The sequence below is a fragment of the Rhinatrema bivittatum genome, chromosome 2, assembly GCF_901001135.1.
Source record: "Rhinatrema bivittatum chromosome 2, aRhiBiv1.1, whole genome shotgun sequence".
Lineage (NCBI taxonomy): Eukaryota > Metazoa > Chordata > Amphibia > Gymnophiona > Rhinatrematidae > Rhinatrema > Rhinatrema bivittatum.
The window spans coordinates 135,024,210-135,049,004 of NC_042616.1; the positions used below are offsets into that span (position 1 = coordinate 135,024,210).

Genomic DNA, 24,795 nt, shown 5'->3' on the forward strand with positions numbered 1-24,795 from the left:
TCCTTAGGAAGTTAAAACCTGTATTAACACTAACTCATTTTCGAATTATCTTACAACCACTAATTTTTGCAAGCACTGATTACTGTAACGCTCTGTTATTATTAGGACTACCATATAAGACCATAAGGCCACTTCAAATATTACAAAACTCTGCAGCAAGAATACTTACAGGTAAAAGGAAAAGAGATCATATTACTGAAACACTGGCTGAATTACATTGGTTACCCATAGAACAAAGAGTACAATATAAAGCACTATGTACAATACATAAATGAATTCATGATGAAAAAGCAGAATGGCTTAACACAGCATTGTGTGTACATGTGCCACATAGAAATCTGAGATCGGCGAATAAAGCACTCCTGACTGTTCCATCTGTCAAGACAGCACGACATACACAAGTCAGAGAGCAAGCATTGTCTTTAGTGGGATCCAACCTGTGGAATTCAATGCCTCTTGAGTTAAGATTGCAGAGAAATTTTAAACTATTTAAAGGAAATTTAAAGACATGGCTTTTTAAACAGGCATTTTACAAAGAGAACAGAGAAAGTAAATAAAGGCAAGCATCATAAAATCAGTACTTAGCACTTAGTTTCACTATGTGCTTAGTAGTCATTTTTATCCAATATCTCACTGATAACTTTATATAGAACTTGAATTGCAAGAGAGACCTACATGTAAGTTAAACTTTGACACATGTACCAAAAGGACAAGACAAACAAACTCATTATATAATTGTATATTAGAATACACATTGTTACCAAATCATTTTTGGCACTTCTATAACATTTTACCTGATTTAAATACTTAATGTTACTATATGTGCCTCCCCTCCACCCCGCCCCTCACCCCTCTAGCTACCTTTGCCTGAAAGTACCTTGTCATTTTGTTTCCTTTCCCCCTCCCCCCTCCTTTCCCCCCTCGCTCCCTCCCTCTTCCCCCTGTATATAACTGTACATAAGTGCACATGCCTCCTTTTATACTGTAAATAAGTTCATATACTAAGTCTATAAGTGCACACACATGCCTCCTTTAACATTACTTATACATATTTAATCTTTGCTTATGCATATTGATCTTAACATGGATAAGTAATCTCCATGTCGTTCAACAATGTTGTATCCCTGCTCGTTGACTCTCTCTCCTATACTTTCATATCTTATCCAGTTTCGTATATTATCCAATTTTTTCCCAGTTAGCCCTCCATCCCCGTTCATTGTAATTTCCTTTCTCAGTTACTTGTGAACCGACATGATGTGTCCTACGAATGCCGGTATATAAAAAATGTTAAATAAATAAATAAATGTGCCTTCTTGTGAACCGTTGTAATGGTAAATAACTTGACGGTATATAAAAGATTTTATATAAATAAAGAAGGGTAATATACTCGTAAATTTTGCCTGTAAATCCCATTTTGAGCAGTACCTTCTTTAAAAATGGCCATGTGACCCTGTCAAAGGCCTTTTCAGCGTCACACGTTACTATCAAGGGGTCTGGTAGGGAAAAGATCTTACAGGTTTCCAAAGCAGCTTGCACTATGCAAACTTATTTCATTTATTTATTTCAGATCTTTTATATACCGACGTATAGCAATTAGCCTTCACTTCGGTTTACATTAAAAACAACTTGTTGCATCAAATTGACATTGGAACAGAATAGAACAGTCATTTTACAATTGAACGAGAGATTTCTTAATTGATCAACTAACATTTTAACAGAATAATTTCTAACAGCAAGCTAATAGAACGGTGTGTTAGGACTGAGAGGATAGTCTGAAATTCGGTAGGCGGGGTGGATCAGATCTTTAATTAACTAAAAAGGGTACATTAAAAGGAGATCGGGAGGTAGAGAGATGTGGATAGGTGAGAGGTGAACATTCGACAAGTTTAGAGTGTGCAGCCGACATGGATATTGGGTGATGGTGGTAGTATGCCACTTAGCCCATGCCATCTCTGAACGTTTGGCTGAATATCCATGTTTTGAGTTCTTTTGACTTCGGTCTGCCTCCCAGCCATGAAGCCTACTTGATCCGGTGATATGATCAGTGGCATGATATTTTTTAATCTGTTTGCAATAATTTTCGCATATAATTTGATATCCAGATTTAACAATGAAATTGGCTGGTATGAGGAGGGTTGCAGAGGATCCTCCTAGCTTTCATAAGGACCACAATTGTGGCAGTTCTCAAGGTGGGAGGCATTGCCCCTTGACCAGCCATGGTTTCAAACAGGGACCTAAGAACAGGAACTAAGTCCATGGGATAAGGATTTGTAGAATATAGCCATCATGCCATCGGGCCCTGGGGCTTTATTATCAGGTAATGAGTGGATAGCCTCCATAATCTCTACCTCCCCTATAGGGAGGTTTAAATAGGCCTGTTGCTCTTCTGACAGAGTCAGCAGGGAAAGAGCACTCAAGAACTAATCTATGGCCCTTTCATCCACCTGTTCCCCAGAATATAACGTATGATAGTAGTCTGAAAAAATCTGCGCTAAATCCTTTGAAGAGGATTTAATGGCTCCGTTGGGAGATTTCAGATTGGCAATAAATTTTGAAGAGTCCTGCACTTTCAGTAGGTGAGCCAAAAGGCGGCCTGCCTTATTCCCAAAATGAAAAAAATTAAATTGTTTGCAGCGCAGAGTTCTAGTAGCCCTGACATGTAAAAGATCATTAAGTGCCACCTGGCTCACCTTATATTGTAGAAGCAACCTATCATCACCTTCACCGGTAATATTACGCTTAAGAACTCTCATTTGTTTTGAGGGAGACAATGTCTTTGTCTAATTTCCTCTTTATGTGGCTGGCATAACTGATCATATCTCCCCGAAGAACAGTTTTTGCCGTTTCCCATAAAAGTATAGGGTTATCGCTGTGCTGGACATTAAACCACATAAATTCCCTCCATTTGTGTTGTAAGAAGGATTGGAATTTTGGGTCTGTAGTCAAGTGGAATGGTAGTCTCCATTGACCCTGGGGTTGGTTAACTTGTGGGCCAAAATCCCCCACTACCGGGCAGTGGTCGGATATGGACAGAGTTTCAATAGATGACTTCTGAAATCGGGAAAGAAGTACCTTGGATATCAGTAGATAATCTATCCAGGAGCGTGTTGGATGGGGCCCTCGCTATATGCGTGAATTCACATTCCCCATGGTGAAGGGGTTCTCCAGAGGTCTAATAATTGTAGGGGCCTACATAAAATATTGGGACCCTTATTTTCACTATTTTGGTGACCACCTCTTGGAGGCTGCTTGTCAAGGGTGGGGTCCACCACAAAATTTAAATCTCCCCTAACATGATCGGGTGATCCCCCAATTTTGAAAGCTGAGAGAGTAAATTGGTAAAGAAAGAATGTTCATAAGAGTTGGGAGCATACAGTGAGGCTAAAATAATAGTTGACCCCATCAAACTCTCCCTGATGAGTACATATCTACCCTGAGGATCCATTATTGTCTCCTGTACCTGAAAAGCTGTGGACTTATGGATATGGATGAGGATTGCTGCCACCCCCCCCCCCCAACTGCTTGAAGTGCCAGAAGCATAGAAAACCTGTGCTACCCAGTTTTTTTTTTAACTTTAGCACTTCCTCCCGTAGCAGATGGGTCTCTTGGAGAAAAGCCATCCTAGCATGTAATTTATTAAGGCATGATAGTACCTTTTCATGCTTTACTGGGGTGCCCAACCCCGCTACATTCCAGGTCACTACTTCGATCACCATGATAGCTTCCCCAGAGATATATCTCGCAGAAGCAAATAGCCAACCCCATCAAGGATAGCCATTTTGACTAAGAAGAAGAGAGTACCCCTAGATCTCCACCCAGAGGATCTTATGGACACATTCAGTAATATATGAGACATTACAAACATCATACTTGAATAATGTGGTACTGCTAGCACGAGTTTGTCTGTATTCTTCCCCCCCCCCCCCCCCCCCCAAGTCTGGACTAAGGACCAAAGGAATATAATCATACATCCCTAAGTCTTCCCCTAGTCCAGAGCTAGTATATCCCAAAACTACCCCAATCTCTGTAAGCGATCCCTAACTATGTTATGTTCGTGGACCCTTGAGCTGGTTGGGGCAGATGGTGGAGTGCTGTGGTGGACCACAGCAAGTGTCCCAACCAGGAGGCGGTTCGGAGACTTGGAGCAAGCTGAAATACTGGACTATGGTGGAGTCCTATGCGGCCAAGGACTCTGTATCCACTGAGAGGATGTACGATGTTGGACCCTGGTGAAAGACGAATCTTCACCCTGGAGACTGGCACTCCCCCGGGAGGAGCCCTTAGGAGTCCAGCTGCTAGGACATTTGGAGATTCACCCTGGAAGCCGAAGTCCCCCCAGGAGGAGCCCGTAGGAACACGGCCGCTGGGACTTAGGAGACTCCCTGAAGGTGGAAGATGGTCCGGATGCAGGCACCTCCTGCAGGTCGTGGGTTCCGGACAGCTGGCGCCTCCAGCAGGTCGTAGATAATCCAGAAGTCGGCCCAGGAGTCTGAGTCCAAGAGTGGTCCGCAGCCAGTCCAGAGGTTGGTGTCCAGAGAGCGGTCCAAAGCCAGTCCAGAGGTCAAAGCCAGAGAGTGGTCCAAAGCCAATCCAGAGGTCAAAGCCAGAGAGTGGTCCAAAGCCAATCCAGAGGTCGAAGCCAGAAGAGTCAATCAGTGAAGAGGGCAAGGCAGAAGCGGGACGAAGAGCAAAACAGGAACGCAGCAACAGCAGGCCGAAGACCAGGAACCTTGTTGCAAGGCACTGGAGATGTCTAGGTGCAGGGTACTAATACCCTGGGGCGTCTGACGTCATCCAAAGGCACTTCCTGGATTTTCCTGTGCTGGCCCCTTTAAGAGCCTAGCCCCCGCGCACGCATCTAGGGGGCAGGGCCAGCGACGGGAGTCGGCAGCGTCTCTGATGCCGCACAGGAGCCGCGGCAGGCTGCGAATCAGGCTCCGGGGACCGTGGGGCTCCTCTATCGGGCCGGGCCGGCCTCACGGTAGGAGGAGGAACCGGGGCACGGCACGGTTTCGTAACAAACTAGGGATAAGAGTCACGCCGCTGAAGGATGTGCTCGGCCGCCTCCCCGCACACCTCCTGCACAGTATTAATGAACAATCATGCTTATAAACATATAGCAAACCCACAACTGAATTAAGCAATTGAACATGTTATCATATTGAGAGAGAAAAAAACAAAAGAAAAAACAGTCTCATGGTGGAGATGTTGTTAAGCTTCTGGCAAAAAGAATGAAAATAGAGCTCCCCACAGGAGAATAATAAAATTAAATGGCTTCGAGCCCCAAGCAAACCAGCTAACCAGAACAAGAGGAACATTCAAAGGTTTGTCTGCCAGGGCCCACTCGTCAGCACAGTGTCTTAGCACCAAAGCCTTACTCAGCTGCAAAATTACTCCTTTTCTTTTCCTTTCTTATTTGTGAGAAAAAGCCCCATGAGGACTTCAAGTGGGCTCAGCGTGTACCATTCCCATAAAGCCCAGTGCATAAGCCTTCGCTTCAGCAGCCGAGGTGAAGAGCTTGATCGTACCTTGATAGGAGATCCTCAGTTTTGCAGGGTACAGCAGGACAAATCGAATATTTTTATTAAACAGATCTGAGCAGACGTTGTTAAACTCTTTTTGCTGGATGATGACTCGCGGCGAAAAATCTTGGAAGACAAGTATTCTCCTGGTCTCGTAGAAAGCTTCCTGGGCTTTCCAGTAATGCTGAAGAACTAGGGTTTTGTGGGCGAAGTGTAGAAAGCACCTGATAATCACCCACGGTCGTCACTCCTGATCCCCCTCACTCCTCCGGCCCACCCTATGCGCCCTCTCCAACAATCCCCCCCAACGGGGTCACAAGCGATGGAATAATACCAAGTAGCCAGGCTTCCACGAGGTGAGGGAGATCCGCTTCCGCCATGATTTCTGGAAACCCCACAAACCATAAATTATTCCGTCTTGAATGGTTTTGCAGGTCGCCTATTTTGTCTTCCCTGATTTTCGCTGTCTTTTCCAACTCCCCCAAACATCTTTCCAAGGCCCAAATTTAGTCTTTCACGAGGCCTACCCGGCCCTCGACCCTCTCAACCCTAGAGTCAAACTCTGTAAGCAAGGCTCATACCTCGGCATTCTGCTCCGAAATTTGGTGCAGTCGAGAGCGGATACTATTGCCTGTGAGATCTTATCCTCAAGTGAGTCCTTTGAGTGATTGTAGACCTTGGAGGGCGCGGCAGCCATTTTATTGTCTGGGGCCTTCACCTTCTCCTTATCTTTTCTGACGGTGCGGGAAGCCATAGGGGTCCGGGTGAACCATCCAGGGATTGCTCTCGGTAGGATGAATTGAAATCTTCAATTAGATGTGGAAAGAGCCCCTAACATGCAGGATGTCGGAGGATTAACCGGGAGGGGTGTGGCCAGAGCTCGGTCTGCCTGCTGCTTACCAAACCCACCACATCACGTGACTCCAACTGAATGTCTTTTAAAAGTCTCCCAAGGTGCAATCCCACATTAGATTGCACTAATGTGGAAAAAGAGCACTCTCCACGGCGGGACCTCACCAATGGAACGCGCTCCCACCAGACTTACGACTCGAATCAAATCTAACAGAGTTCAAAAAAAGGTTAAAAACCTGGCTCTTCAGGCAAGCGTTCCAACTCCCAGAGTGTAACTAGGCACCTCCTCCTGACTTTCAGGTCCAACCATTGCAGGGTGTCACTAACACCTTGACACTTAATTTCATACCTGTACTTGCTTAATCACATGTCTATTTAACAGTCATCATGCACCTTTATATAACCACTTACTGCAGACCATAAACGCTACTAAAGTTCCTTGTAAAAAAGGTGAACACACACGTACTATTCAAAACACGAATAAGGTTATTTGTCATTTGTTAAATATTTATAGTTACTTGCAATGTTCCTTGTAATAATGTAATAATGTTCAATGGTTGACTGTTACTGTTCAATGTTCTATGTAAAAAACCCCGGTCTAACCTCCCAGACCAGGGCAACCTTTTCGTTACTTGTAAACCGGATTGATTTGTATTGCATACAGGAATTCCGGTATATAAAAATTAAAAATAAATTAATTAATTAATTAGGAAAATTCAAAATCTGCAAATTTAAATGTCTCACACTCCTTTCTAAACATTCCAGTTTATGATATAATATACCCCATCATCAATTGTTGTGGCATTCAAAGATTTAATCTCCTTCACATCCTTTTCCAAGGTCTCAATCCTTCCCAACTGTTCATGTATCAATAATGTATGGCCTGGGCCAATATCTCCATCTTAAAAGTGATAGGGAATTAATGTCTATGGACATGTCCAATCAACAGAACAGTTCACAGAAATATAACTGCTGAAAGCTTCACACGCAGAGCAAGGGTCTCACCAGGAACGGACTCCAACAGATTCCATGAGAACTCAGCTTTCTGTCAGTCCTCAGACATTTGAGTCAACATAGATCTTCCCTCTTCCACCTCTTTGACACCATATGCTCTCTGGTTTCTAGATCTACATCTGATCTCCCCTCTGCCATCAATAAAGCTATTACACCCGGAGAATGTTGAAGCCTGACTCCCTCCATTGCATCTGCAATAGTGACATCATCAACCTGTGACACTACAGCTGCGGAGCCCAACACACTCCTCTCATCCAGTGGAAGCCTTTAATCCAAATGACTCAGTGATGTCTCATCTGCTTGCAAGACTGATGTTGTGAGATGAGACTGAAGGAACTAAATATGTATATCCTAGAAGAGAGGTGAGAAAGGGCAGTTATGATACACATTAAAAAGTATTAATGCATAGGAATCCAAGCTTTTTCAATGGAAAGGAAGCTGTAGAACTAGGGGTTACAGAATGATGCTTCAGGAAGCAATGTCAGGAGGTATTTTTTCACAGAAAAGGTGGTAGATGCTTGGAATGACTTCCCAGAGAAGGTGGTGATGACAAAGACAGTGGCAGACTTCCAAAAAGCAAAGGATAAATACTGAAGATCAAGAGAATGGTAATGAGGGAACTGGGCAGCCTTCACTGAGTGACGATTGCAGCCCAGAGCAGCAGTGATACAGCTGCATTGTGTTTCCTGGATGGCATGGGGGTAACCTGCATGGAGAAGCAGTTGCAACCCTAAAAGGGACACAATGGGATTGGTTCCATGTGGGAAGTTGGTCTACTTTGGGTAAATGCACTTAAAATCATTGCTGAGCAGACTGGATGAGCCTTTTGGTCTTTATCTGCTAGAAAGTTTTTGTGTAATTATGATGAATTACCATATTGGCTGTAATGAATATTAAATAAATGATAATCAAACAAACAATAATCCCAAACCCCGTAATCTTAGTCTAGGCCATAAGAGAAAAAATATCCTACCATTCCAGTACTAGTAAAGATAAAGGAGAATCTAACTGCATTTTAGAGGCATGCATTCATTTTGAAATGACATAAAAATGCAAGAAAATACTATTTCGTTATATCATAATTTCAAAATGAAACAAAGAATTTCTTTTCTTTTTGGAACGCAGCCCCTGACTGATCTCTTGCCATTATGGTAGCCTCTCCTCCTTGGACCCTCCAGCATCAAATTAAAAAAATTAATTGCCTCTCTCCCCCCCCCCCCAGCATTCTTCTATCCTCCCTCCCTACTTTTCCCATCTTACCCCAACTGTGGGTCTCAAGAAGTTGACATTTGGATCTCCAGTTGCTCCTATCCAGCTGGTTCATGTTTGCAAAACAGCAGTAGCTGTTGGACTGTTTTATTTCCCATAGAGAAAGTATGTAATGAGGTCTCCTTAGTGCCAGAAATTTATGTGTGTGAATGTTGTACTCTGAATGATGACTGTTATCTATGTCATAAAACTATATATCGATAAAGTTGACGTGTCTTATCTGAAGCAAGTGGAAGGTTATTCTGTAGAAATTTATGAAGAAAAAAATGATAAAGCATAAGGAAGGTAATTTTATAACTGAAATTCAGATAAAGTATGTACGTATTGTAGGAATTAGGAAAACCAGTCCCTTATTTCCTTTACATATTTCTGAATTAGTAGAGTGACATTAAACAAGAAAATCAGATATGAACCAAAACTTCCTCTTTTAGGTGATTTATTTATCTTAAGTACAACTCTAACAAAAATCTAACAAAACATAAGAACATAGGAAATTGCCATGCTGGGTCAGACCAAGGGTCCATTAAGCCCAGCATCCTGTTTCCAACAGAGGCCAAACCAGGCCACAAGAACCTGGCAACCACCCAAACACTAAGAAGATCCCATGCTACTGATGCAATTAATAGCAGTGGCTATTCCCTAAGTAAACTTGATTAATAGCTGTTAATGGACGGCTATTAACAAACACTAGTTGCCTGTGAAGGATATCCCTGTATCCTTCACAGGCAACTTATATACTTTATATTTTCATTACCCATATACACAGCCAGTGAATACATTATTACCCATTTCCTTGCATCATAGTCGCATTACATCATTACCTCATAGAACCAATCAGGCAGGAGATGTATTCCTTCATATAAAAATATACTGATTAGTATGCCCCTTTTCTCCATCTTAGATCTTATCCTCCATTTTAGATTCAAGGTCAGGTTGCCCTTTTCCCTCCATCTTAGATGAAGCCTCATGTAATGTTTTTCACTCCTTCAACTAGAAAAACATGTTTATCTCCTACAAAAAGGGGAACAATTGCAGTTTCATTTTAATCCAATACCCCAGGTGCAGACTTAAAATATTCTTGTTTTCAGACAGTTATGACTTAATCTAACATTTCTTAGATAAGATAGGCGATAGCAAAACCAGAAGAATGCTGGGCTGCATAGAGAGAGGAATATCGAGTAAGAAAAGGGAAGTGATTATCCCCTTGTACAGGTCCTTGGTGAGGCCTCACCTGGAGTACTGTGTTCAGTTCTGGAGACCGTATCTACAAAGAGACAAGGACAAGATTGAAGCGGTACAGAGAAGGGCGACCAGGAAGGTGGAGGGTCTTCATCGGATGACATACGAGGAGAGATTGAACAATCTAAATATGTACTCCCTGGAGGAAAGGAGGAGCAGGGGTGACATGATTCAGACTTTCAGATACTTGAAAAGCTTTAATGATCCAAAGACAATGACAAACCTTTTCCGTTGGAAAAAAATCAGCAGAACCAGAGATCACGAGCTGAGGCTCCAGGGAGGAAGACTAAGAACCAATGTCAGGAAGTATTTCTTCACGGAAAGGGTGGTGGATGCCTGGAATGCCCTTCCGGAGGAAGTGGTGAAGTCTAAAACTGTGAACGACTTCAAAGGGACGTGGGATAAACACTGTGGATCCATCAAGTCTAGAGGGCGTGAATAAAGAGGAGGCAGCAAAACACTACACGGAGCGGCAGTAGCCACAGAGGCATTCAAACACTGCACGGAGCGGCAGTAGCCACAGAGGCATTCACGGAGCGGGATGCCAGTGGCCAGTAGTTATTGTTCCACCTTCACAGAGCGGAAGGATGGAGGGCTGCTATCTCCAAAAAACAAAAAAAAACAAACAAAAAAATAAAAACAGGGGGTGGGTAAGAGTATGGGGTAAGGGTGTGGCCTGTTTGTTACAGAGGTTGCTACCCCTAATTGAGCTGGACGTTCACTTGGATGCAGATACGGCGCTGCTCTCTAAATTGGTGGTGGGGTGGAGGGGAATTAGGGCTGGAGGGTACTGGAAGCCAATAGTAACAGGTGGGAGAGAAAAAAAAGGGGAAAAAATGGATAAAGTGCGTAGCTTGCTGGGCAGACTAGATGGGCCGTTTGATCTTCTTCTGCCGTCATTTCTATGTTTCTATAAGATCATAAGACTTAGACAGATACAAAAAACACATATTTATAGCTCAGCTATCTGTCACACAATACTCCATTTTGTGTAGCTGACCCTGAGACATAGGCCCAAGAAAATCATAAATAGATGGTCTTAGCCTACCTCATATTCACAGCTCCTCCTTTATCTTGGATCTTCATAAAAGGGTCAGCACAAGGCTCAAAATCCAGACACTGGCATGCCACATCATCTTTTCCCATTTGTTTGATCTTGGTCATTTCAATTTGTTCATAGAACATTGGTAAATCAATATTGACTTCACATATTTCCATGCCCATTATGAGAGAAGTTATTTATGGTATTAATGGAATGAGTAATTTGTCCAGAGTTGTCTACTTAGGTACAGCATGAAACACTAATTACGTGACATACTCCTCCCTTCTCTGCTGAAAGGATGTCTAATGCCATCCTGCTAGGGATCTGCATTCACCTCGCAGTCCTGCAATGGCTGTACCCATTTTCCTTGACACATTTTCCACCACTTCAGACAATTATTTCTGATTTACTGTTGACATGGTCACATCCATATTCAAAGAGATTACTCCTGCTTCTGGCATCATGACACCTAAAAAAAAACTTTTCCAAAATGTTAATTCTGACCTTTTTACTCTTTTTTCCAGGATGCTATGCAATTAGGGAGATTTAGTCTTTAGTATTCTGGGTATGTGTGGGGGATCGAAGTTTAAAAACCGTAAATTGTGCCACTGTGTATCTTAAAGTAATTAATGATAATCATCAGATTTATGCATTTTAATTGCTTGTGTAGAAGTTAAAAAGAACTGTTCCCAGACGTGACCTGTTGACGGGAGAGGAAGTGATCCCCCGTCGCTGCGCTCGGCCCTTGCCTTCGACCCTATCCCCCGCCATCCGCTGCTGCAAAAATTGAGCCGGACTTGCCTCGGACTTGCCTCGTACAGCGCAACACTACTGCCGGTAGTGTTGCGCTGCTGACCCCTCCCGATGGCGACGCGTAGGGGAAAAAAAGAAAAAGAAAAGGATCGCGAGAAGGCGCACATGGCGGACGGCGGCCCGGAAATGCAGGGGGGGGGGGGGTGCCGGAACAGAGCGCTCCAGCGACTGCTGCGACGGCGGAGCTGACCGCGGCGGTACTGGCGGCCCTTACCCCCGAATTTAATAAGATTTCTGAGCAGCTGAAGGAGATCGGTTTGGGGATGGCCGCGTTTGATCGCCGCTTTGAAGAGCTGGAGTCGCGAGTCTCGGGGAACCAAGATGGCCTCCACGCGGCCAGTGCAGAGATTACAGCCTTAAAGGCTGAGTTGGGTAAGCAGGCCCTCCGTCTTGATGATCTTGAAAATCACTCCAGGCGCGCTAATATTCGCCTGGTGGGGCTGCCAGAATCCCTGCCGGATTACCAACTGCCCACCTTCCTCGAGGGCTGGCTGCCCACGGCATTGAAGCTGTCGGGGCTTTCGGGGCCCCTGCGGGTGGAACGGGCTCATCGCCTGGGCCCCAAGCGGGAAGGCCAGGCTCGCCCCCGCGTAGTAATTGCCAAGATTCTGAATTATTCCCACAAGGCTGCTATTAAGGCTTTTCAGCAAGGCACGAAACCCAGCTATGAGAATCAACCAGTCCTGATCTTTCAGGATTTCTCTCAAGCGGTGTCGCAGCAGCGCAGGGCACTGGCACCATATTGTTCCCAGCTATTTCAACGGGGCCTGCGTGCAATCCTGATTTACCCGGCGAGATTGCGGATCCAAACCGACCAGGGGGTGCGCTGGTTCACTAAGGTGGCAGCAATTCAGCAATTTATTCAAGCTCTGCCCCAACCAGCAGCGTCGGTCACCTGAGGGGGGGCTGCATAAGTGGTGCGCATTATAACAACTCGAGCACCCCAGGCGCCTCTCTGCTCTCTGGAGAACTTCCGTGACTTTTGGAGGAACCCTGCATTTGTGTGGGGTATTTTGTGTGTTGGAGTGGCCCTGGATTCCTGGTGTGGAGCGTGTGTAAAGCCCCAAGCCTATCATCATTTCCACTCGGCTAGTTCCTGTGACCAGTGGACTGTGTGGGACCCGATTGTGCCTTGGCGGATTGAGGGCAGCCCTCATGTTGGCCGCTATCTTGGGTCCTTAATTCTACGAAAGGGACGGCAACTCACCGGGGGCAGAATGTGCCCACAATTTTTCTGACTGGCATGTCTATTTACCCTGTTGATTGTTCTGGTTCTCTGCCTGTTTACATGTTTCTGGTTCTTTGCGTTTGTGGATTGCTGGCTGGGGGTGGGGGCGGAGCCTAGGGTTGGTGTGATCTTCTCCTACTGTCCTCGGATGGTGGGTCTGGGGGTCTTGGGTAAGGGATGTGTGCGGGGTGGGGGTTGGAGGGGTGGGGGGGTGAATGGGGGGTTAGGGGTAGAGACCATGTTTGGGTTCCACGGGGGAACCTACCTTACACTTCCATTACTCTCTTGGCCAGGTATGAGGGGGCCGCTCAGCTGGGAGGCGTGTCCCCTCTTCCATGTGACTCTATTATGTCTTTTTCATTATTTTAATACTGATTACATTGGACCATGAAGGGTTTTCGTTATGTATCTTGGAATGTAGGAGGTATAAACTCTCCCATTAAAAGGACCAAAATTCTGCAGCTATTGCAAAAAAAGAAAACTGATGTGGCCTTCTTGCAGGAGACTCATCTGTCGGCTGCTGAGCATGAGAAGTTGAAGCAAAGGTGGGTGGGCTCGGTGTATTACGCCACTGCCACTTCTCACTCGGCCGGGGTAGCCATTTTGATTCGGAAGTCCTTCCCTCTCCAGGTTAATAAGGCCATTACAAACCCTAGTGGTCGCTATCTGGTGCTCTTAGGGGAATTACATCATATGCCGGTGATTCTGTGTAATTTATACGCCCCCAATGTTTATCGAGCCTCCTTTTTTCATGAGATTTGTGCACTCCTCTTACTGCATATCGATGATATGCTTCTCGTGGGTGGCGATTTTAATGCTGTCAAGGACCCTTTGTTGGATTCGGCCACCCCTGCTAAGACGCTGAGAACCCCTAGTAAGGGGCTGGCCCTTATGGAACACTCATTGCATCTCACTGATGTGTGGCGTACACTACACCCAGTCGACAAAGAATTTACTCATGTTTCCAGAGCCCACGCCACCCACTCCCGCCTCGACTATATGTTGTTGAGTACTAATCAATTTCACAGGGTGGAGGGGGCTGGGATCGAGGATATCCTTGTTTCCGATCATGCCCCAATTTGGCTTGATATAAAGGATCCGTCCACCTCTCACACCACTTCTCTCTGGAGATTTCCCTATTATCTAGCCGAGGATGTTGCTTTTCAAACCTATCTAAAGGAGCGCTGGGCGTTGTTTGCCCACTCTAATGCACAACATAGGGTTGATCCCGTACTTTTTTGGAATACAGCCAAAGTCGTGCTTAGAGGAGATATCATCTCATATGTGGCGCATAGACGGAAATCTCAAGACCAGCAACTCCTTCGGCTTAGTGCTCAATTTCACAAGGCGCACCGGGAGCTTGCGCGTTGCCATTCCCTGGTAAATAGGGAAAATTACCTAACGTTACAAATGACCATCAATTCCCTTATACATCAACGTACAAAAAAAAAGCATATTGTTTTATCGTTACCAGTTATTCCAATATGGGCAGAAGTCTGGTAAACTGATGGCTTCTCTCATTAAGTCCGCTAGAGGGAGTCGGCATGTCCCCGCGCTTAAGAACCCCCAACAACAAGTAGTTCATCGTGTTGGGGAGATCCGCCGAGTGTTTATAGATTACTTTTCCCAGCTCTATAGCTCAGAGGGTTGGGATGAGTCTAAGTGGGAGGCCTTTGGGGATCGTATTCAGCTTCCGGCATTGACCCTGGAGTATGCCAGGTATCTGAATGAGCCTATTCAGGAGGACGAAGTTCGTCGGGTCATTATGAAAGCGAGTCCGTTGAAAACCCCGGGACCTGATGGCTATGGCTCTGAATTTTATAAATGTTTGGTTGACCCGTTCACTACATTGCTTCCTAGTGTGTTCCATTCCTTGATTAGTCAGGGGACCTTTCCCTCGGGGGGCAACCAGGCCTATATTACATTAATACCTAAGCCGGGCAAGGACCCGCTCCTGCCTCAGTCTTATCGGCCCATTTCTTTATTGAATATGGATCATAAGATTCTGGCGAAGATTCTAGCGGAGCGTTTGGGGAATGTGCTGCCCTCTTTGATACAAGCGGGGCAAGTGGGTTTCATCAGAGGGCGGTATGCCTTACGCAATATTCGTCAAATTGCGACTGCAATGGCGCTCGGTCAGAGGGTTGGGGATCCCTATTTAGTGGTGAGTCTGGACGCCGAGAAGGCCTTTGACAGGGTGGAGTGGGGCTATATGTTTCATATGTTAACTCTAATAGGGTTTGGCGGTTCTTTTTTCCAAGCGGTTAAACTCCTGTATACCACTCCGGAAGCGCGTATCTTAGTTAATGGGGACGTGACTGATTCCTTTGTGGTATCTAGGGGCACGAGACAGGGTTGCCCGCTATCCCCCTTACTTTTCCTTCTTGTTTTGGAACCCTTTCTGTTGGCTATACAGGCTACACCAGCAATTAGAGGTATACAATTCCAGGGTGGGGGACAGTCAGAAATCTTCAAATATGCCGCCTTTGCTGACGATGTGTTGTTATTTTTGACATCCCCGCATCGGTCTCTACGAAAGCTTTTGGAAGTGTTTACCACCTTTGCTGACTTGTCTGGCATGCATATTAATTGGGACAAGTCGGAGGCCCTGGCTTTTCCAGACTCACTTAGGGAGCATTGGGGGGAGTCCTTTCCTTTGCAGTGGGCGCCCAGCTCTCTTAAGTACTTGGGGATATTTCTGGCGAATGATTTATCTCAAATTTATCACCTTAATATAAATCGGTTGTTACATCAAACTCAGGACAAATTGAACACCTGGCACAACTTGCCGCTCTCGCTGGCTGGGCGGGTTAATTTGTTTAAAATGGTGATTCTGCCCAAGTGGTTGTATGTATTCCAGAATTTCCCCCTGTTGCTCTCCGCCAGCCATTTGAAACACCTGGATCAATTACTTCGGCGTTTCCTCTGGCGGGGTAAGAAGGCCAGGATTCAATTGTCATGGTTACGGTATCCTTGGCGTAGTGGTGGTTTGGGTGTTCCTAATCTTTATAATTATGGGCTGGCGGCAAACTCCCGTATACTCCGGGGTTGGTTTCTTGGGAAATCTGCTTATGTTAATTATGTGGCCGAAGCCGCTTTGACCAGGCCTCTGGCTTTACCTTACATTCTTATGAGTCAGAGTCCTGATATTCTCCCAGGAGTGGTTACTCATCCACTCATTGCGCCACTCAGAAAAACGTGGGTCTGTCTGACCCGCCACCTTGGGGTTCCCCGCCACTGTACGCTATTGCTGCCCATTCGTGGCAACTTAGATTTCACACCTGGGCATACGACTGCGTATTTTCGGCAGTGGTTTCAAAAGGGTATATTATATCTGGGTCATGCTATGGAGGAGGATGGCAGTCTTCTGCCGTTCGATCGTCTGCAAGAGCTCTATGGTCTTCCTGGTTCGCACATTTTCGGCTATGCACAACTCACTCATTTTAAATCTTTGGGTTCCCCGGCCCTGCACTTCGCAGCCTTTAAGTCTTTAAAGGAGTATTTTCAACTTGACCAGTCTGCGGAGCTGTCCCTCTCGATTTACTATAAGCGGTTCCAATGTAGGCTGGCGAGTGATTTCTATCAAGTCTCCGTGGACCGCTGGAATCGTGATGGCGTTTTTGTTTTAACGCTCCCTATTTTTAAGTCTAGTGTGAGAAGTATTTTTACGGTTACTGGAAACATGTATTTTAGGGAAATGCATTTAAAATTTCTGCATCGGGCATATGTATCGCCCCATATTGCTTTTAAGGCTGGTCTTGCTCAGGCTGCTGGGTGTGTGCGCTGTGGGACGCAGAGGGGAACTCTCTCTCATGTTTTCTGGGAGTGTCCCCCGCTGAAACGATATTGGCAATGTATTGGGGAATATTTGGAGTCCTTGGGAGGGGTGCGCCTGCCATTTTCTCCATATCTTTGGCTATTTCATTGTGTCACTTCCCACCTGATGCGCTCTTCAGGTTTCCGGAGTTTGCTTAAGAAGGCTGGTCTGGTGGGGAAAAAGGTGTTGCTTCTTCATTGGTGTGATGAGGAGCCGCCCACTTTCTGGACCTGGCGTATTCACTTTCATAAACTTATGCAAATGGAACAGCTTCACGCCCGGGGATCGCCAAAACGGGGGAAATTGTTTCTGCAAATCTGGGAGCCTTATCTGCAAACTTTACCTCCTAGAGCTAGAAGTTTGATCCTTAACACCTGTCAATGAGTACTTGAAGGGTTAATGGAGTTCTTTCCAGCGTTCTTGGTCTCTGGGGGGGGGGAGGGGGGTAGGAGTCTGAGGGATCAGGGAGGGGGGATTGATGGTGCAGAGTTTGGTACAAAAAAACGGAAAAAAAAGGGTGTATCTGTTACTCACTCCATGCTGTGTTACTGTTGGCACTTTTTGGATTTCTGCTTTTGATGTTATACAACGCTTGTTATTGTACTATGTGTGAATCACCCAATAAAAACTGATTAAATAAAAAAAAAAAAAAAAAGGTGGAAGAAAGGTGAAAAGACTGCCGGTATAGTTAAATGGTGAGGTGAGAGAGGCTTTTATAGCAAAAGAGCTGCTTTCAAAACATGGAAAAAGGATCCAAATGAAGAAAATAAGAAAAAGCATAAGCACTGGCAAGTTAGATGGAAAACACTGATAAGGCAGGCAAAAAGAGCATGTGAAAAGCTTGCTGTAAAGGCAAACAGTCAAAATAAAAATGTTTTCAAATACAAAAAAAAAAAAAAAAAAGAACTGTTCCCTATTAGCATATACTTTTGCATTTATCTTATCCCATCTATTATTGGTGTACACAATATGGGCTGGATTTTAAAAGCCCTACGCGTGTAAATCCAGAGGATTTACATGCATGCACGTGTAGGGAGGGTTACGCGCACCGGGCCTATTTTAAAAAGACCCGGCGGCATGCATAAAGCCCCGGGACGCGTGTAAGTCTTGGAGCTTTACTAAAGGGGAAGTCCGGGGGTGGGGCAGTCTGGGGGCAGGGCAGAGGCGGGGCCAGAGGCCTCCGACCACAGCGGCCATTGTGGATCATGTGCCGACAGGCTGCCGGCAGGCGTAAAAGGTAAGATAAAAGTCGGGGGGGAGGGGGTTAGAGTAGGGAGGGGTGGAAAGGTTAGGGGAAGTGTTGCGTCTGTTGGTCGCAGACAGCTGCGACCGCTCTGCCTTACCTCTTTTTCTCCCCTTTCGGCAAGATGGCTGCCTCCGGTGCCGAGTGCCAAGGGCCTTGACGTTTCCAAACCAGCATGGGCGTCCCCATCCACCATGCTCACTCCCGAGGCCTCCTAGGACACGAGTGCGCACATCTCCTAGGCTCATATACACGTCATGGAGGGAACCTCGGGGGCAGCTCCACCGCATGACGTCAGTACCTCCGGGTATATCCAGCCTCCGCCTCCGCTACCACATTGAGTTAGCAAAGACTTTGCTTTGCTACTCTGACTGCTCTAAGCTGCATGCTTAGACGCCGCTTTCACTCTAAAGGCCTCGCTCCAGCAAGAAGCTCTAGACACCCGCTCCTCGGGGGTCTCTCGCTTCCAGCTTCCCTTCAGGGCTTCTCACTAAGACAACCGCTCCTCAGGAGTCTCTCTCTATTCTACTTTCAGGATATTGGACTTTGGGTACTCGCTCCTCAAGTCCTATCTACCTTTATAGCCTGCTTAATTCATGATAAATGAATGCATATCTCTAGTTTACTGTATTGTAATCTGTAATTCAGTTTATTACTAACATTGAGGGCCAAGCTCACTCCTAACACAATTTACAACAGGTCTAATACCAAATGGGTTGCAAGATTCTTGCTTTTTTATAGGATTTTTCTGGAATATCTCTAGCACTCTTATCTGCCACTCCTCTGGGAACCCTGACCGTTGCATCGCCCCTTCCCCAGCATTTCAAATCACCAAGAGGGCTAGACTCCAAGTGGGATAACCCCCTACCCCTGCTCTCTCTGTGATTTGACCTGAACCATGCCTTGGGGGGGGGGAGCATTTATTTTTCCTCGCCTCAGGCAGCAGATTGCCTTGAGCTGCCCCTGTTGGGAGTCCATAGCTATCATTGGACAAAAGTAAAACATGTACTATCATACATAGAGATAATTCTTTCTCATGAGTAGAATCAGAGCCTTTGCCTTCTGAAAGTACATGAAAACACCAGTCTACTACGACTGGTTGGAGGTTTCACAACCTTTGGTCTCCAGAGTTCTTTTTAAACCAACTAGTAAAGTTCACTGGCACTTTGGCTAAGGAAGAAAATCTCTGAAGCTGGTATATGTGAACAGATTCAGCTATCAGTTAGATTAAAAACTTGTTGATAGGCCTTGGTAAGTACAACACAGCCATTGTCTTCCAGAAACATAAAGGGGCCAGCTACCATCCTGGGTAGGAGAGCCAATCAGAAAAGATGCATTAAAAAACTTGTTCTATGCAGCCATGGACATAGACCTTTCTTGATGTCAGATGATTTAGATCCAGAAGACACCTCAATTCCCTGAGACTCTGATGAAGCAGCACCTGGCTCCAGGAGATACCTGGCTGTGTCAGGTCACAAGTGAGGACTAGAAGACTCACTGGCTTGGTTTGAGTCTCTGCAGGGTTGGGCATGCCTCACTGTTGCCGATGATGTACTCAGTGGCTTCACTGGGCTGCAAAGATAAATATCAACACTTCACAGGTCTTACTTGCTTTACACAAGCATGTCTAGGATAAGCACTGTTCCCAAACTTGCAGCCTCACTTGGAAGGCTCTGCATCCGCATGGCTGAGTGAGTCAGGCTAATTACAGATTCTTTATCAGTCTTGGCCCCTGTAGTCAGCCACTGGATCTCACGTTGATTCTAGTTGAATTGCTGTAAAAACTTGTTCATAAGCTTTCTTACAATGGCTAATGTGTACCCAATGGTCAAAGACTTGTAATTTTAAGGCAGAATAACTCACCAACAGTACTTGATAAGGTCCTTTTCACTTCGGCCATAAGCACTGCTTTCTCTTGAAAACTTTATAATAGACAAAGTCACTTGGTTAAATGTTTGGACAGTCTGTGTTAGGTAGGCCTTGGAATACTAGAGAAATCAGTTGAAAAATCTTTCTGTTTTTTGAACCAGCTGTGACAATATAAAATCAATTATTTTCGTTTAAAGTTTATATCTCTGGATATCTTTGGCTTACTTAGGAACAGGCATTAGCCTCTCAGACAATACTTCATGAGAAATAAGTTCATGTTAGCAATTAGATATATATCTAATTGCTAACATGACACTTATTTCAATGACACTTCCAGGTTAAAGCACCTTTTAAGTTTTTAACCCGTACGCTCTATGGTAACACTTTATATTTATTTCCTGCCTTATCTTCTTTCCAGCTTGTTGCAAGCTTCCAAGTTCTCTTTCCCTGTTGATTGTAATTTTTTGACCTATTCCTACCTATTGTTATCTTTCGTTTACTTGAATTGTTACTCCAGTTATACCCTTGTTAAATGTAAACCGATCTGATATGGTTATTTACTATGAAGGTCGGTATAAAAAAACTGTTAAATAAATAAATAAATAAATAAATAAATAAATAAATAAATAAATATCAAAGTCAGGAGTAAAGCATGCATCAGGCTATTTAAAAAATGTCTCGTGAGTAATTTTTCCCACTTTAGTTTATAAAATCTGACTGTATCTTTCTTCACCATTTCACTATCCCGAAGTCTGTGAATCCACCTTAGCGGTAAGAAACACTTCTGACTACCTACTAAATACAAACTACTATTAAAATGTACCTAAAATCCATTACCTGTGGCATAGTTATGGAATCTTTTTGCAGTCACACAAATGAACCCCAAGAGGCAGTCAAAAGTGAGGGTACAACCCACAATCCCTTTCCCATATTATAGAATATCCATATGGAACATATTTATACTATTGCCTGTATTATTGAACCAATTTTTTTCTGGAGCTCACATTATTCTAAAATTTCTTTATCACCCCCCTTTTGTCCAGAGTATGAAATGTAAATGAACCACTCAGGCAAGAAATGAAAAATTGATGCTGCAATTAAACGTACGTTATTAGGTCCTAGCCAACGTCCAGTAAAGGCATATGTATATCCCTGAAATTGCCAAGACAGGTGTTCATCATTTTGTAGCTTCAAGAGTTCCTGATGGTTGATTTGCTGAGGGACCTATAAAGGAAGCAAAGTAATTAAAGTGGAGCCATGGGATGTGGTCTTCAGAGTGAGGGCTATTTGCTGAGAGGCCATAGGGCCTCTAGCATTTCCTGCAGTCTCAAAAGAGGCATCTTAAAATATGTTGCACATTTCATCAAGGCTACCTGTTTAGGAAGAAATAGTCAATAATGCATGAATGAAAGACCCATTTTTAACTGGGTTCGATCTAGAAGCTAAAAAATAAAAATTAAATAAATACTTTTTTCAAATTATTTCAAAATGATGAATTACCCCTAAAAGCATATTGTAAATCAGTATAATTAGTGGTCACAATATCTTTTGCAAAAATGTAAGCCCGGGTTAATGCCACTAATTCTGCCATTTGGGCAGAAGTGCTCTGAGTGCTGATAAGTGCACTTTCTATTACGTCATATGGTGTATAGACAACATAGAAGCTAGCAATCTATTCAGTTACATCCAAATTTTTGATGGCCCGCGTGTGTTAAAAATGGGGATTACACGCATAGCCGGGCCATACAAGCGCATTTTAGAAAGGGCCCCGCTACACGCATATCCCCCAATATGCGCAGAAGTGCCATGCCAACAAAAAGGGGCGGGCTGGGAAGCATGGTCTGGACAGAGTGGGAGCTGGCTGGGATAGTGGCCATTAGGCCCTGTCCCAGGGAAGCGCGCGCCGGCAGCCAGCCAGCATGCATAATTTACTTCTGCTCCAAAGGAACAGGTAAATTATAAAACAAAAGAAATAGGGTAGGTAGGTAGGGGTTAGGGGTCAGGGAGGAGAGAGGCAAAGGTAGGAAGGTTAGGTAGGGGTGTAGGGAAGATCCCTCCCAGTCCGCTCCTTAGAGAGAACTGAAGAAGGCATACTCACATCGCCACGCATTGGTTTCTAAAATTCCCCCCTGCACATGCAAGTCCCAACCTGCCCGCACATGTGCGCAAAGTAACCATATTTATTACGTGCGTCGACGCGTGCATATTATAAAATAGCCATGTCCATGTGCGCACCCCAGGAAACGTGTACACTTCAATGCCCGCGCGGTTCTTTTAAAATCGACTCCTTAGGTTTTAGAAGAAGAAGAGCCATCAAGAAAAACAACAACATCTGAATTAGGGATCGGAGTATCTTGAATATAAGGATGAAATCTGGTATCCTGATTTATCACTGCTTCACAGATCTGTGAATTTTCATTTCCAGTGAAGGATAGAAAACTAACCGGTTTTAAGGATGGAGATTAAAAAAAAAAGTGCTATTTTGTTGACCAGTATGAAGTAATACATAACTAGAAAGTCTGGCATGTGACAATTGATATTTAAAATGATTCAACAAAACAAGAACTTAAATATATAAAGTGTGTGGATATAGGTCAGTGTTGTACCCTGTACAGTTGCATTAACATATCAGATGCAAAAGCATGCTATTTATGAGGAAACAAATAAAAATGGGAGAGCATAATTACATGATCCTGAGACTAGTGATAGTTTTAATATGACATAGGAAACTTCTGCTTCCTGATTCAAGTAAGTGTTTCAACATTTTGTTTCTGAGACATTTTTATTATGCCATTCAAAGGATTGTCTTCAAAATCATAACATGCAGAAGTTTACAGTTCAAAAAGACAGTGTAATTTGCTCTTAAAACCTTTTTAATCAATGTCTGGCCAATTGACTCAGGAGTTCCTGTGTGTGTCCAATATCAAATCCTCTATGTAAAATTTGTAGGAAGAGCAATAATTACAGTATTTAAATGTTATAGCATTGTAAAATAAACCTGGGGGCCCCAATAAATTAAATATTTGAATAAATATTACTGATGTCATTTCATGAAAATAAAAAAAAATTAAACATGTTTAACAAGTCTATTAATAATAACAAAGGATCCCTTTAAAAATTCTGGCCAGATAGAACATATGGGCTGGATTTTAAGAGATATGTGAGGGTATAGATTTGTGTGTGTAACCTGGCGTGCACAAACCTATGCCTGATTATATAACATGTGATGCACACTTGTGCACCAAGCCCTAGGGGAGCCCTGATGGCTTTCCCCATTCCCTCTATGTGAGAGAGAGAGAGAGAGAAAATGACTGACTGACTAGCTGTAATGCCCTCACACTAGATAGGTATTTATATCCCTATGGGAGGCCCACCTAGTCACTCGAGGTAAGGTTTAGGTGTTAGTGTAGGGGTTAGGGTCCACTTTGACATTCAAAGTGAGATGTACGAACAGAACAGTGCTCTCTTGTGAAGATTTAATGACCTTCAGAATGAGGAAACTCACCCAAAGATGAGATTTGTGCAATGTTCTCTCAACCTAGCTTGATGGACTCTCTAACTGGGTAACATCAAGCTAGGTTGAGAGAACATTGCACAAATCTCATCTTTGGGTGAGTTTCCTCATTCTGAAGGTCATTAAATCTTCACAAGAGAGCACTGTTCTGTTCGTACGTCTCACTTTGAATATAAAATCGGGCGTACATTTGTGCGCGCCGGGTTGCGTGCACAAATCTACGCCGTGTGTGTACCTTTTAAAAGCTGCCCCAGTATGCCATATGTCCACAATCCACCCCAACTCCACCACCACCCCAACCACCACTAGAATATATAAATCTACACATAATCATGTTGCACGCATACATTTATGCAAACAGGGATGATAACTTTCAAACTGCTGCCTGTACGCAAATGTGCAGATGTTTGCCAGTGCGTGCACATGGATGCATTAATTTTATAACATGCGCACGTGTATGCACACATATTATAAAATGTGCTACCCGCGCAGACATGCTTACACAATTTTATATCAACACATGCATGTGAACATGAATACCGTCTCAGACGCGTAAGTGGGGAGAATTTTAGTAGATGCGAACAGCAACGCATTAGGGCCTCTTTCCCTGTTCCCTCCCAGTTCGCCCCTGTAAAGCAGCGGACTTCCTAAACCCCCTACCTAACCTGCCTCCCTTTTACCTTACTAGCCCCAACCCCTAAAATCCCGCTGACTACCCCCAATTTTTAAATTTTACTACTTACCTGCAATCCATAGCAGCAGCAACTTACTATTTATTTATTTAACATTTTTATATACCGACATTCATGAAAAAATATCATATATCGGTTTACAAGGAACAAAGAAATAACATAACATTAACTGGTGGAAGTTTAAAGTTACAATAAAACAGGGGGTATGTAACTGGGAAGGAAGAGCATAGAGGGGGACAGATAGATACTAGAGATGGGCTTCGTTTTTCTGGCTCGGGTCAGGTTTCAGTTTGGGCGGTTCGTGGGAAAACTCGTTTTCCCATGGATCGTTTTCCGGAAAAAACTAAGCTGGAACCCGAAACCGGAAAAAAACCACCCTAACCCTTCAATTGTACTTTCTTACAACACCACCACCCCCCCCCCCCCCCCCCCCCCCCCCACCATCCTGATCCCTCCACAAGACTTACTAAAAGCCCTGGTGGTCCAGTGGGATCCCACGAGCGATCTCTCCCTCTGTGCCATCAGGCTGTCGGGTTTGCTACGAATCAAAATAGCGCCGATGGCCCTTTGCCCTTATGATGTCACAGGGGCTAGCGGTGCCATTGATCAGCCCCTGTCACATGGTAGGAGCAATGGACGGCCGGCGCCATCTTATGCTGCTACCATGTGACAGGGGCTGAC

At 44.4% G+C, this 24,795-nt stretch overlaps 1 protein-coding gene across 2 annotated transcripts in view; it reads left to right on the top strand.

Annotated features, from left to right (window-relative positions):
* LOC115084160 (patched domain-containing protein 3-like) overlaps positions 1–24,795 on the top strand; it is a 133,194-nt gene that overhangs the window by 83,798 nt on the left and 24,601 nt on the right. The window contains exon 4 of one of the 2 annotated variants that reach the window (XM_029588646.1): positions 7,500–8,176. The exons of the other annotated variant lie outside the window; for it this stretch is intronic. Within the exon in view, the coding sequence (XP_029444506.1) occupies positions 7,500–7,564 (65 nt within the window). The 3' untranslated portion in view covers positions 7,565–8,176. Of the gene's footprint in view, positions 1–7,499; positions 8,177–24,795 lie in introns of those variants that run through there. 2 annotated transcript variants of the gene reach the window in all.